This window comes from Salmo salar, chromosome ssa21 (genome assembly GCF_905237065.1).
Source record: "Salmo salar chromosome ssa21, Ssal_v3.1, whole genome shotgun sequence".
In the NCBI taxonomy this organism is placed as follows: Eukaryota; Metazoa; Chordata; class Actinopteri; order Salmoniformes; family Salmonidae; genus Salmo; species Salmo salar.
Genome location: NC_059462.1, coordinates 50,000,289 through 50,015,901, shown reverse-complemented (window position 1 = coordinate 50,015,901; position 15,613 = coordinate 50,000,289). Strand labels below are relative to the sequence as shown.

General features: G+C 42.1%; 1 protein-coding gene across 1 annotated transcript in view; it reads right to left on the bottom strand.

Annotated features, from left to right (window-relative positions):
• The window catches only part of LOC106582457 (serine/threonine-protein kinase 24), a 33,303-nt gene that overhangs the window by 15,417 nt on the left and 2,273 nt on the right, over positions 1–15,613 (bottom strand). Inside the window, exon 2 of the mRNA XM_014165588.2 lies at positions 8,812–9,042. Within this exon, the coding sequence (XP_014021063.1) occupies positions 8,812–9,042 (231 nt within the window). The remainder of the gene's footprint in view (positions 1–8,811; positions 9,043–15,613) is intronic.

The window sequence follows — 15,613 nt, the reverse complement described above, 5'->3', positions numbered from 1 at the left end:
ACGCTTAAACATCTGGCAGTCCCGACGGCCGAATCTGGGTTTGGTGGATGCCAGGTAAACGCTACCTGCCCGAATGCATAGTGCCAACTGTAAAGTTAGGAAAGGGCCTTCCCCACCAGTTTCAGAATGACAATGCCCCCACGCACAAATTGAGGTCCATACAGAAATGGTTTTCCAAGATCGGTGTGGAAGAACTTGACTGGCCTGCACAGAGGCATGACCTCAATCCCATCGAATACCTATGGGATGAATTGGAACGCCAACTGCAAACCAGATCTAATCGCCCAACATCATTGCCCGACCTCACTAATGCTCTTGTGGCTGAATGGAAGCAAGTTCCCTCAGCAATGTTTCAACATCTCGTGGAAAGCCTTCACAGAAGAGTAGGGGCTGTTCTAGCAGCAAAGGAGGGGACGAACTCCAAATTAATTCCCATGATTTTGGAATGAGATGTTCGATAAGCAGGTGTCCAAATACAGTCAGGGAAAAAAGTATTTGATCCCCTGCTGATTTTGTACGTTTGCCCACTGACAAAGAAATGATCAGTCTATAACTTTAATGGTAGGTTTATTTGAACAGTGAGAGACAGAATAACAACAATGAACATCTGAATGATTCAGAGGACAACTGGGTGAAAGTGTTGTGGTCAGATGAGACCAAAATGGAGTTCCTTGGCATCAACTCGCCGTGTTTGGAGGAGGAATGCTGCCTATGACCCCAAGAACACCATCCACACCGTCCACACCGTCAAACATGGAGGTGGAAACATTAGGCTTTGAGGGTGTTTTTCTGCTAAGGGGACAGGACAACTTCACCGCATCAAAGGGACGATGGACGGGGCCATGTACCGTCAAATCTTGGGTGAGAACCTCCTTCCCTCAGCCAGGGCATTGAAAATGGGTCGTGGATGGGTATTCCAGCATGACAATGACCCAAAACACACGCGGCCAAGGCAACAAAGGAGTGGCTCAAGAAGAAGCACATTAAGGTCCTGGAGTGGCCTAGCCAGTCTCCTGACCTTAATCCCATAGAAAATCTGTGGAGGGAGCTGAAGGTTCGAGTTGCCAAACGTCAGCCTCGAAGCCTTAATGACTTGGAGAAGATCTGCAAAGAGGAGTGGGACAAAATCCCTCCTGAGATGTGTGCAAACCTGGTGGCCAACTACAAGAAACGTCTGACCTCTGTGATTGCCAACAACATTTTATGTTTTTAAAAAAAACATTTTAGTCATTTAGCAGACGCTCTTATCCAGAGCGACTTACAGTAGTGAATGCATACATTTCATACATTTTTTTCTCCGTACCGGTCCCCCGTGGGAATCAAACCCACAACCCTGGCATTGCAAACACCATGCTCTACCAACTGAGCCACAACTGAGCCACCAAGTACTAAGTCATGTTTTGCAGAGGGGTCAAATACTTATTTCCCTCATTAAAATGCAAATCATTTTATAGCGTTTTTCTGGATTTTTTGTTGTTGTTATTCTGTCTCTGACTGTTCAAATAAACCTACCATTAAAATTATAGACTGATCATTTCTTTGTCAGTGGGCAAACTTACAAAATCAGCAGGGGATCAAATACTTTTCCCCCTCACTGTACATTTGATCATGTAGTGTATCAAAGATATATCAAATGAACCAAATTGCAACCTCTGTTGACTGCAACACAAGGCAAATCTGCCTGAGTGAGCATTTTCTGTTCTTAATGGTTGTGCATGACTGTCTGCTGCGGCTGTGGATTTCCCCTTGTAGACAGGTAATCATGTAGGCCAGTGGTGTGTGGATGAGTAAGTATGAGCTGCAGACTGAGGCCTGTGGCCAGACAGACTAGATAAACCTGCCTGAGGTGCCGGTGTCATGTGTAAAAGAGCACATTTCACCCTTTTTTTCCCTTTTATTTTTTTTAGAAAGACTAGGCCTATGACTGAGTAATTACATAGAACTTGCCCAACCGAATACAACTTCCTAATTCATCAGACTGACTGACACTAATATCTTCTCCTCTCTCTAATGGTTCTTATTGTATAACGGTTTTACCAGGAATCATTGATAGATTTAAAATCAGTCTGTGCAACCAATTTTGATATGGCCTTGACTTGGGATGTAAATTTCAGTAAATTGTGTTATCGACTGTGCTTCTAACTTTAGTGTTTTCCCACAAATTGCAATTTAGCAAATTCACTGGTTAACAAAAAGGTTAAATTCGTTTCAAACGGTAAAATGATGTGACCAACAGAGAGCTTAAAAAACATGCGACAATAGCGAGTCTATCATTTATTTTTATTTTACCAAGTAAGTTGACTGAGAACACATTCTCATTTACAGCAACGACCTGGGGAATAATTACAAGGGACAGTAGGGGGATGAATGAGCCAATTGTAAGCTGGGGATGATTAGGTGACCGTGATCGAATTTAGCCAGGACATCAGTGTTAACACCCCTACTCTTACAATAAGTGCCATGGAATCTTTAGTGACCACAGAGAGTCAGGACACCCATTTAAGGTCCCATCCGAAAGACGGCACCCTACACAGGGCAATGTCCCCAATCACTGCCCTGGGGCATTGGGATATTTTTTTTTAGATCAGATGAAAAGGTGCCTCCTTCTGGCCCTCTAACACCACTTCCAGCAGCATCTGGTCTCCCACCCTGGGACCAACCCTGCTTAGCTTCAGAAGCAAGCCAGCAGTGGGATGCAGATTATAGAACATGAACCAATGAAGCAGAGAATGGAATACATACAGTCGTGGCCAAAAGTTGAGAATGACACAAATATTAATTTTCACAAAGTCTGCTGCCTCAGTTTGTATGATGGTAATTTGCATATACTCCAGAATGTTATGAAAAGTGATCAGATGAATTGCAATTAATTGCAAAGTCCCTCTTTGCCATGCAAATGAACTGAATCCCCCCAAAAACATTTCCACTGCATTTCAGCCCTGCCACAAAAGACCAGCTGACATCATGTCAGTGATTCTCTCGTTAACACAGGTGTGAGTGTTGACGAGGACAAGGCTGGAGATCACTCTGTCATGCTGATTGAGTTCGAATAACAGACTGGAAGCTTCAAAAGGAGGGTGGTGCTTCGAATCATTGTTCTTCCTCTGACAACCATGGTTACCTGTAAGGAAACACGTGCCATCATTGCTTTGCACAAAAAGGGCTTCACAGGCAAGGATATTGCTGCCAGTAAGATTGCACCTAAATCAACCATTTATCGGATCATCAAGAACTTTAAGGAGAGCGGTTGAATTGTTGTGAAGGCGGCTTCAGGGCGCCCAAGAAAGTCCAGCAAGCGCCAGGACCGTCTCCTAAAGTTGATTCAGCTGCGGGATCGGGGAACCACCAGTACAGAGCTTGCTCAGGAATGGCAGCAGGCAGGTGTGAGTGCATCTGCACGCACAGTGAGGCGAAGACTTTTGGAGGATGGCCTTTTATTGAGCAACCCCATATTTGCTGTCCATAATGGATAAATCTTAACAAGACCAATTGAATTCTTCACCAACCACATTATCTATAGAATCAAGGAGACCCTTAGAGTCACTCAAACTGTTATCTAAGGAGTAAAGATTCTCATAAAACTTAAAAGAGGTAAAATCTGATAACTCTATCCTCAGAGGTTTCCCCATGAATCTTAAGTTTCCGAAGTGTGTCGAGTTCCCCTCTCCTCTTTCCAAATTAAAAAGTATCCACTGTTCTTTTTACCTTTTTTCAAGCCGTTGTTTTCTGAATCTTATGAAGGCTCCTCTAGCCTTTTCCTGATAAAATATATCTAGTTGATTCTGTAAATCATTCAATTTAGCTCTCATTAAGATCAAGATCTCTATTACCCCAGGGTAATTAACTCTCCATATGTCAATTAAGTCCAGGCTTTGGCAGAAATTCACCAATTTGTTCACACCAATGTTAGGCCTATGGGGCAATCTATCAGTCTCATTATAATAAACCATATTTTAAATCCCCACCAACTATAATCTGACTGGAAGGATATTCTCAGAAGACTTAAGAATTTCCTCAATAAGTAAGTCATTTGGAGGACTAGAACAGTATCCATATACATTACACAAATAATCTGTCCATGTGGTTGATGACTGCTACTAAGCAATGTCAATTGGTGTCCATTTGAGTAAACAAACATTTCCCTTTGAAATTGTGTTCTAAAATTGCAACCCCAGCTGAATGATCAGTCCCGTAGGCCAAGAAAATGTCACTGCCCCACTGATTTTACCAAAAAATTACAGTCCTCTTCACATGAATGCGTTTCTTGAACGAATAGAAGATCTGCGTTGCAGTCCTTAGAAAACATAAAAAAGCTTTCCTCTTCAACAGGTTTCATATCCCCCTGGCATTGATTGACAAACTTCCATATATACAAGTCCATATATACAATATAGAAAGGAAAATCCTACGGAATCTCAACTCTACAATCTCTATAAAAAGGTGCATCATACATGTATTAACAAAAGTCTTAACTTTTAAACCATAACACCGCAATTCAAAACTAGAATGTTCAGTTTGTTGTGGGGAAGGGACTACCTTGTAAGCCTACCCGAGGGAGCAAATCACCCCGGTCAAATGTATTTTCTGTTGGCGAAAAAGGCTCAGATTCCCCTGTAGAATCCACCCTTTCCTTGATTACGGGCCTGTTGGACGTGAGGCCACAACTTTGCCGGTCCTGACCGGATCTACATTGTCTCTCTTTCAGAAAGGCGCTTTCCTTTGCTTTCTTCTAAACTGCATCTCTCGCTGTGCGGAAAGCAAACTGGATGATGATCGAGTGGCTGCCGATGGCACCGAAGGAGATGGCTGCCGTTTTACGATCACGTAACCAATTGTGCTATCGTGTGTTTTTCGTTGCGTTATTTATAACTTATTTTGTACATAATGTTTCTGCTACCGTGTCCTATGATCGAAAAGAGCTTCTTGATATCAGGACAGAGATTACTCACCCCGTACTGGAGGAATACTTTTTTCTTTAACGAGGTGGATGGGAAGGATTTACTTCAGACACCCGACAAGGCCCTCATCCCCGTCATTCGCAGGAGAAAGAGACGGAGGTATCGGGATGAAGGTCCAGGTGCCTTGTAAGGATAAGTCGCCGAGAGGCTAATCAACCTTTACCATCGGTCCTATTAGCCAACATACAATCAATCGATAATAAAATAGATGAACTACGATCACGAATATCCTACCAACGGGACATTAAACTGTAATTATCTTTTGTTGAAACTGAGTCATGGCTGAACGACGACATGAATAACATAGATCTTGGGGGTTTTAAGCTTTTTCGGCAGGATAGAACAATGGCCTCTGGTAAGTCAGGGGGTGGCGGTCTAAACTCTCTTGGTAAATAGTGTGGTATATTGACCACACTATTTACCAAGAGAGTTTATCCGTATTTTTCGTAGTTGTCTATTAGAGGTCGACCGATGATTTTTCAACTCCGATACGGATTATCGGAGGACCAAAAAAAGCCGATACCGATTAATGGGCCGATTGTCATTATTACAAATAAATAAAAACAATTAAAACAATACTGAATGAACACATATTTTAACTTAATATAATACATAAATACTATCAATTTAGCCTGAAATAAATAATGAAACATGTTCAATTTGGTTTAAATAATGCAAAAACAAAGTGTTGGAGAAGAAAGTAAAAGTGCAATATGTGCCATGTAAGAAAGCTAACGTTTAAGTTCCTTGCTCAGAACATGAGAACATATGAAAGCTGGTGGTTCCTTTTAACATGAGTCTTCAATATTCCCAGGTAAGAAGTTTTAGGTTGTAGTTATTATAGGAATTATAGGACTATTTCTCTCGATACGATTTGTATTTCATATACCTTTGACTATTGGATGTTCTTATAGGCACTTTAGTATTGCCAGTGTAACAGTATAGCTTCCGTCCCTCTCCTCGCTCCTACCTGGGCTCGAACCAGGAACACATCGACAACAGCCACCCTCGAAGCAGCGTTACCCATGCAGAGCAAGGGGAACAACTACTCCAAGTCTCAGAGCGAGTGGCGTTTGAAACGCTATTAGCGCGCACCCCGCTAACTAGCTAGCCATTTCACATCGGTTACACCAGCCTAATCTTGGGAGTTGATAGGCTTGAAGTCATAAACAGTGCAATGCTTGAAGCACAGCGAAGAGCTGCTGGCAAAACGCACAAAAGTGCTGTTTGAATGAATGCTTACGAGCGTGCTGCTGCCTACCACCGCTCAGTCAGACTGCTCTATCAAATCATAGACTTAATTATAATATAATAAAAACACACAGAAATATGAGCCTTAGGTCATTAATATGGTCGAATCCGGAAACTATCATCTCGAAAACAAAACATTTTTCCTTTCAGTGAAATACGGAACCGTTCCATATTTTATCTAACGGGTGGCATCCCTAAGTCTAAATATTCCTGTTACATTGCACAACCTTCAATGTTATGTCATAATTACGTAAAATTCTGGCAAATTAGTTGGCAACGAGCCAGGCGGCCCAAACTGTTGCATATACCCTAACTCTGCGTGCAATGAACGCAAGAGAAGTGACACAATTCACCTGCTTAATATTGCCTGCTAACCTGGATTTCTTTTAGCTAAATATGCAGGTTTAAAAATATATACTTCTGTGTATTGATTTTAAGAAAGGCATTGATGTTTATGGTTAGGTACAGTCGTGTAACGATTGTGCTTTTTTCGCAAATGCGCTTTTGTTAAATCATCCCCCGTTTGGCGAAGTCGGCTGTCTTTGTTAGGAAGAAATAGTCTTCACAGTTCGCAACGAGCCAGGCGGCCCAAACTGCTGCATATACCCTGACTCTGTTGCAAGAGAAATGACACTTATTCCCTAGTTAAAATAAATTCATGTTAGCAGGCAATATTAACTAAATATGCAGGTTAAAAATATATACTTGTGTATTGATTTTAAGAAAGGTGATGATGTTTATGGTTAGGTACACGTTGGAGCAACGTGTACCTAAGCGATTATATGCAACGCAGGACAGGCTAGATAAACTAGTAATATCATCAACCATGTGTAGTTAACTAGTGATTATGATTGATTGATTGATTGATTGTTTTTTATAAGATAAGTTTAATGCTAGCTAGCAACTTACCTTGGCTTCTTACTGCATTCGCGTAACAGGCTGGCTCCTCGTGGAGTGCAATGTAAAGCAGGTGGTTAGAGCGTTGGACTAGTTAACCGTAAGGTTGCAAGATTGAATCGCCGAGCTGACAAGGTAAAAATCTGTCGTTCTGCCCCTGAACAAGGCAGTTAACCCACCGTTCCTAGGCCCTCATTGAAAATAAGAATGTGTTCTTAACTGACTTGCCTAGTTAAATAAAGGTGTTAACCGATGCTGGCACGAAGACCGCATTCAATGAGCTGTATACTGCCATAAGCAAACAGGAAAACATTTATCCAGAGGCGGCACTCCTAGTGGCCGGGGACTTTAATGCAGGGAAACTTAAATCCAGTTTACCGCATTTCTACCAGCATGTTAAAATGTGCAACCAGAGAATTTATTTTACAATTATTTTTTTTATTTATTTAAAAAAATAAAATAAATAAATAAAACACTCTAGACCACCTTTACTCCACACACAGAGAGCGTAAAAAAAATTGCAGTACAACTGAGGCCAACAGCTAGCTGGCACTCTCCCCACTGGCTTCAGGTAAACCCTTAACCAGTAATTGAAAAAGTACCCAATTCTCATACTTGAGTAAAAGTAATGATACCTTAATAGAAAATGACTTGAGTAAAAGTGCAAGTCACCCAGTAAAATAGTACTTGAGTAAAAGTCTAAAAGTATTAATATACTTAAGTATCAAAATTAAATGTAATTGCAAAAATATATTTAAGTATTAAAAGTATAAATTAATTTCATATATGCTTATATTAATCAAACCAGACAGAAGTTGTATTTATTTATGGATAGCCAGGGGCACGCTCCAACACTCAGACATCATTTACAAACGAAGCATGTGTTTAGTGAGCCCACCAGATCAGAGGCAGTAGGGCTGATCAGGCATGTTCTCTTGATAAATGTGTGAATTGAACCATTGTCCTGTCCTGCTAAGCATTCAAAATATAACAAGTACTTTTGGGTGTCAGGGAAAATGTATGGAGTAAAAAGTACATTATTTTCTTTATGAATATAGTGAACCAAAAGCAGGCAAAAATATAAATAGTAAAGTACAGATACCCCAAAAAAGGACTTAAGTAGTACTTTAAAGTATTTTTACTTAAGTACTGCCACTAACAGACTACATGCTCTCTAAGAGCCACTTAAGCCCTATCACGTGTAGACCTGGAGTACTCTGCCTACTCCAGATTCATTTCAAACTTACAGTTGACAGCAACCAAGGGCCAGGAAATGATGAAATCCCTCACGTTCAAGTCAACACGGGATCCTCATGAATGCTTAATTGGTTTTTCATAGTATTACTGCCCTCACATGACATGCAGTTCATTGTAGGACATATAGGATAATGAAGTAATGCACACCTGTGTGTTCTGCTCACCATCACCAGTGCCAATCCATGCCATAGGCCTAATGCTCAGGCACAATTCATGGGAACCTTTACCCATATGAATGATTTATTGACCCACATACAGTTGCCTGCAATTGTCACACATACCACCACTGGCAGCAACACCACAATGGTCACACAAATACAGAAAAAAAAAAGAAAAAAATGTAGAAAAGAGAGAGAACAACGCTTCGCCACAATTTGTGGATGGACTATTCAGCCAAAATCCTTTTTTTCACAGCATGTTGAAATAACACGAGGTTTGGTCAACTTACCTTCAGATATGATCCATAATACTTGGTTACAAAGGGACTGTCACACTGGCTGAGGACTGTTATTTCCTGTTGAATGTCTTCGATTTCATCCTCAGCCTCCTCCAGGTCAATTATCTTAATGGCCACTACTTTCTGAGTCCGATTGTCAACGCCTTTGAACACCTCTCCAAAAGAGCCTTTCCCTATCCTCTCCAGCTTGGTGAACAGCTCCTCTGGATCAGCTTTAAAGTTCTGAGGGAAGGAGAGAAACAGGGCTGTGGTAAGGACAGCAGAGCAACATTCATATCACAGGTAAAGAAGGACCGTGCAATCAAGAGATTAAGCATAGGTTTTTATTTTAAGATTGTAGCCCATGTCTGGGTTTAAATAATAGTCTAATAAAAAGCATGAGCTGGCATAAAAAGTTAAAGGTGCTGACTAACGGTGCGTAAACTGTACGCTAGAAAAGACAGTTGAACCCTTTATATACAAGCACCCAGTTTTATTTGGTAAACCACCAATGTTGCAGCATCACTGTGCATTCTTCAGGGTGATGTCATGAATGCTTTGAACCAGGTTATGTAGACAAACAGCGCAATTAGTGCAACCAATGACAATAGTGAGAGGTGTGTCATAGTTATTAGGGCGGTGAGAAATTTAAAAATGAAACTTAACAGGCTGGGCATACGAAGGATGATTTCCACAGAGCTGGTACTGTGTGTTCCCTCAGTGAGCGATTGAACAGCCAGCAATTCCTTGTGACAGGATTTCAGAACATGGTTGCTGATGTTATCTGGGCCAGTGGCTTTGTAGACTGATATTTGTTTTATATATCCTATGAACATCTGCTTCCTGTATAACCAAATGAACTTCCCCTTGTGCTAGATATAATGTTCACACAACAGCTCACCTTCCTCAGTACAAAATCCAGACTACCAAATCCACAATAAAAAAAAAAAAATGTAAAAGTGTTCAGACTAGGGCTGTCCCCAACAACAACAAAAATCTTGGTCAACCGAAAGTCATCTGTACTTTCGACTAGTCTATTGGTAGAATTTTTGGGGGGTGTATTTTTCCATATATAGACACACCTTATGTGTTTTAATAACATCTACTATAGGCAGAGTTTGATACTTTAAAAACATACGGTTTGATGAAATATGCCTCAAGAGGGCGCCTGAGATCTAGAAGAAAAAAACCTTAACCTGACCCAACTATTCTCCTCCCACTCCTGCTGGCTTTCGCAGATTCTGCCATTACCCTCCTGAAGTTGCCGGTAATAGCCTACACGAGGAGTCGGCAACCACTCATGTCGAATGCCAATTTATCTTACCGTTTTTACTGATATGCATGCCAGTTATGGTTTTCATATGTACATTTTCGTGAAACCGTTTCATTTAAATGTATAATAACGTCTTCATATCTTAAAATCATTGTCATGTGGTTAATCAAAATTTGATCCAAAGCTAAATCAAAATGACAAACCTAAAAAGTAACTTTATTGCCAACTATGTAAAAACAGGCTACATAAAGCAAAAACAACAATAACAAAACATTGTAGTCTGGTGACCCATGAGGCGGCGTACAATTGGCCCAGCATCATCCGGGTTAGGGGAAGGTTTGGCCGGCCGGGATGTCCTTGTCCCATCGCGCTCTAGTGACTCCTGTTGCAGGCTGAGCGCATGCACACTAACATGGTCGGCAGTTGTGGGTTTCCTCTGACATTGGTGCGGCTGGCATCCGGGTTAAGCGAGCAGTGTGTCAAAAAGCAGTGTGGCTTGGCAGGGTCGTGTTTCGAAGGACGCATGACTCTCGATTTACGCCTCTCCCACAGGACAAGACTAACTACCAATTGGATATCACGAAATTGGGGACTTTACAGCCTTATTCTAAAATGGTTTCAACTATTTTTCCCCCATCAATCTACACACAATGCCAAAGAGAAAACAGGTTTTTAGAAATGTTTGCATATTTACTAAAAATAAAAAAACAGAAATACCTTATTTACATAAGTATTCAGAACCTTTGCTATGAGACTCAAAATTGAGGTCAGGTGCATCCTGTTTCCATTGATCATCCTTGAGATGTTTCTACAACTTGGAGTCCACCCGTGGTCAATTCAATTGATTGGACATGATTTGGAAAGGCACACACCTGTCTATACAAGGTCCCACAGTTGACAGTACATGTCAGATCAAAAACTAAGCCATGAGGTCGAAGGAATTGTCTGTAGAGCTCAGAGACAGGATTGTGTCGCGGCACAGATCTGGGGAAGGGTAACAGAAATGTTCTGCAGCATTGAAGGTCCCTAAGAACACAGTGGCCTCCATCATTCTTAAGTGGAAGACGTTTGGAACCAACAAGACTCTTCCTAGAGCTGGCTGCCCGGTCAAACTGAGCAATCGGCGGAGAAGGGCCTTGGTCAGGGAGGTGACCAAGAACCCGATGGTCACTTTGACAGAGCTCCAGAGTTCCTCTGTGAAGAAACTTCCAGAAGGACAACCATTTCTGTAGGACTCCACCAATCAGGCCTTTATGGTAGTGGCACGCAAGCCACTCCTCAGTAAAAGGCACATGACAGCCCGCTTGGAGTTTGTCAAAAGGCACCTAAAGACTCTCAGACCATGAGAACCAAGATTATCTGGTCTGATGAAACCAAGATTGAACTCTTTGGCCAGAATGCCAAGCGTCATGTCGGGAGGAAACCTGCCACCATCCCTACGGTGAAGCATGGTGGTGGCAGCATCATGCTGTGGGGATGTTTTTCAGCTGCAGGGAGACTAGTCAGGATCGAGGGAAAGATGAACAGAGCAAAGTACAGAGATCCTTGATGAAAACCTGCTCCAGAGCGCTCAGGACCTCAGACTGGGGCGACGGTTCACCTTCCAACAGGACAACTACCTTAAGCACACAGCCAAGACAATGCAGGAGTGGCTTCAGGACAAGTTTCCAAATGTCCTTGAGTGGCCCAGTCAGAGCCCAGACTTGAACCTGATCTAATATCTCGAGAGACCTGAAAATAGCTGTGCAGCCACGCTCCCCATTTTTCAGCTGTGGTGGCGGGCTGGGGGGGATACCTACTATCTAGGGAAAGGGGGATACCTCGTCAGTTGTACAACTGAATGCATTCAACTGAAATGAGTCTTCCACATGTGTTCAGGGAGCGATGAGCCTCAGGGTGTAGACTGACTGCAGTGGACCACGCAATCTGGTGTTGCAGCTGGGAGAGGATCAAACTCATGCTTTTTATAGGGATGTTTTAGCAGTGGTGATAAACCTGACTGTGGAGGTTCCCAGCATGTGGAGCCTGTAGTCACAGTGTCCAGTGTTGTTTCTCCCACCAATCTGACAGAGCTTGAGAGGATCTGCAGAGAAGAATGGGAGAAACTCCCCAAATACAGGTGTGCCAAGCTTGTAGCGTCATACACAAGAAAACTCGAGGCTGTAATTGCTGCCAAAGGTGCTTCAACAAAGTACTGAGTAAAGGGTCTGAATACTTATGTAAATGTGATATTTCCGATTTTTTTATTTTGTATAAAGAAAACAGTTTTGGCTATGTCATTATGGGGTATTGTTTGTAGATTGAGGGGGATTTTTAAAAAAATCCATTTTAGAATAAGGCTGTAATGTAACAAAATGTGGAAAAACTCAAGGGGTCTGAATACTTTCAGAATGCACTGTAAACAGTACCAGCACCCAAAACGAGTACCGGAACCTATTTCAGCCCAAGTCAAGCACTGATAAGAAGTTATCAGGTAGGCCTATTTTATGACGTTTCCACTGGATCAGAGCATGACATTTTTCGCTTTCACGCTGAGTGGTTATCAAAAGGAAGTGAGCTGGAAAGATTTTTCAAAAACATTGAGGAACTATTGTAAATTCTCAATGGATGAAGGGTTACATACTCTGCTACATGATAAGACTATTAAGGCTCTGTTCAGTTACTAATGCTTCACTGGGCCAATCACAGAGAGCTATAATACAAAGGATTCTGGGGGGGCGGAACCAATAATATCATCATTATACCCCTGAGAAACTCAAGCAGCTTGAGGAATTCATTCTAAACACCCGTAACAACCAATAGGTGAACAGCACCACTAATCCTATGGCTTTAGTTTGGCCTTGAAAAACAAAGCAGTCTTTCACACTTTCTGCCCTGCAATAGTGACTCTTTGGTCACTTGCCTTTATCCATTTTTGTCAAATAGCCTAACTTACAGAAACATAAGCCTATCAGTGTTTCCCTTAGGATGTTTTTCAGCAGTGGTGGCGGGCTGGAGGGGATACAGTGAGGGGAAAAAAGTATTTGATCCCCTGCTGATTTTGTACGTTTGCCCACTGACAAAGAAATGATCAGTCTATAATTTTAGACAGAATAGAACAACAACAAAAAAATCCTGAAAAACGCATGTCAAAAATGTTATAAATTGATTTGCATTTTAATGAGGGAAATAAGTATTTGAGCCCCTCTCAATCAGAAATATTTCTGGCTCCCAGGTGTCTTTTATACACGTAATGAGCTGAGATTAGGAGCACACTCTTAAAGGGAGTGCTCCTAATCTCAGTTTGTTACCTGTATAAAAGACACCTGTCCACAGAAGCAATCAATCAATCAGATTCCAAACTCTCCACCATGGCCAAGACCAAAGAGCTCTCCAAGAATGTCAGGGACAAGATTGTAGACCTATACAAGGCTGGAATGGGCTACAAGACCATCGCCAAGCAGCTTGGTGAGAAGGTGGCAACAGTTGGAGCGATTATTTGCAAATGGAAGAAACACAAAAGAACTGTCAATCTCCCTCGGCCTGGTGCTCCATGCAAGATCTCACCTCGTGGAGTTGCAATGATCATGAGAACGGTGAGGAATCAGCCCAGAACTACACGGGAGGATCTTGTCAATGATCAAGGCAGCTGGGACCATAGTCACCAAGAAAACAATTGGTAACACACTACGCCGTGAAGGACTGAAATCCTGCAGCACCCACAAGGTCCCCCTGCTCAAGAAAGCACATATACATGCCTGTCTGAAGTTTGCCAATGAACATCGGAATGATTCAGAGGACAACTGGGTGAAAGTGTTGTGGTCAGATGAGACCAAAATGGAGCTCTTTGGCATCAACTCAACTCGCCGTGTTTGGAGGAGGAGGAATGCTGCCTATGACCCCAAGAACACCATCTCCACCGTCAAACATGGAGGTGGAAACATTATGCTTTGGGGGTGTTTTTCTGCTAAGGGGACAGGACAACTTCACCGCATCAAAGGGACGATGGACGGGGCCATGTACCGTCAAATCTTGCGTGAGAACCTCCTTCCCTCAGCCAGAGCATTGAAAATGGGTCATGGATGGGTATTCCAGCATGACAATGACCCAAAACACACGGCCAAGGCAACAAAGGAGGGGCTCAAGAAGAAGCACATTAAGGTCCTGGAGTGGCCTAGCCAGTCTCCAGACCTTAATCCCATAGAAAATCTGTGGAGGGAGCTGAAGGTTCGAGTTGCCAAACGTCAGCCTTGAAACCTTAATGACTTGGAGAAGATCTGCAAAGAGGAGTGGGACAAAATCCCTCCTGAGATGTGTGCAAACCTGGTGGCCAACTACAAGAAACGTCTGACCTCTGTGATTGCCAACAAGGGTTTTTCCACCAAGTACTAAGTCATGTTTTGCAGAGGGGTCAAATACTTATTTCCCGCATTAAAATGCAAATCATTTTATAAAATTTTTGACATGCATTTTTCTGGATTTTTTTGTTGTTATTCTGTCTCTCACTGTTCAAATAAACCTACAATTAAAATTATAGGCTGATCATTTCTTTGTCAGTGGGCAAACGTACAAAATCAGCAGGGGATCAAATACTTTCTGCCCTCACTGTACCTACTATCTAGGGAAAGGGGGATACCTAGTCAGTTTTACACCTGAATGCATTCAACTGAAAAGAGTCTTCCACATTTAACCCAACCATCAATCAAAGAGGTGCGGGGGGTTGCCTTAATATACATCCACGTCATCGGCGCCAGGGGAACACTGGGTTAACTGCCTTGCTTAGGTGCAGAACAACATATTTTTACCTTGTCAGCTCAAGGATTGGATCCAGCAACCTTTCGGTTACTGGCCCAACGCTCCAAGGCCAGTGAAGTGGGAAATTGTGAAGCAGCTCAACCTAACAAGAAAATCCCAATATGATAAATAGTGAGAAAATCTCTTGGAGTAAAAAAAATCTAAATATCAATACGGACAGTGAAAGAATAGAACCAAGGCTTCCTCCATAAAGATGGTGAATAGCTTGGAGCAGGAACACAACACCCCCTCCCCTCAGACAAGCCCTCTTTTCCCCCCCTGTGGTCTACAAAGGAGGGGATGGTCCTCTTCACGCTTGACATTACAATTCACTTCCTGCACTGCAACGATTAACTGCCTGAAGCACCTTTGTTGCAAATTATGGAACGGCATATTATGCTGCATGACAGAAATAGTGCGAAAGAACATTTCCCAGTGACAATACTTTGTTTTATAGGCGAACGACGCCCAATTAATTTCACTACAGGCATAAAGACATCATATCCCTATACACTAATCGCAATTTGATACCCATTATTTGACATTCTGGAAAGAGAGCATAACTTGATTTGCTTGCACTAGAATTATAGTTTAATTTACCATAAAAACAATGCTGAACAGCTAGCCTATTGTTCTCATAACAACCCCTGGAGAACGTTGTAAATCTGCTCCATAAAAAAAAAAAAAAGAGGCAAAGAGACTACTAATATCTTGACATGAGTTGAAAGAGGGATGTAGAAGAATAAAGCCTGTCACAACCGCAGAGCG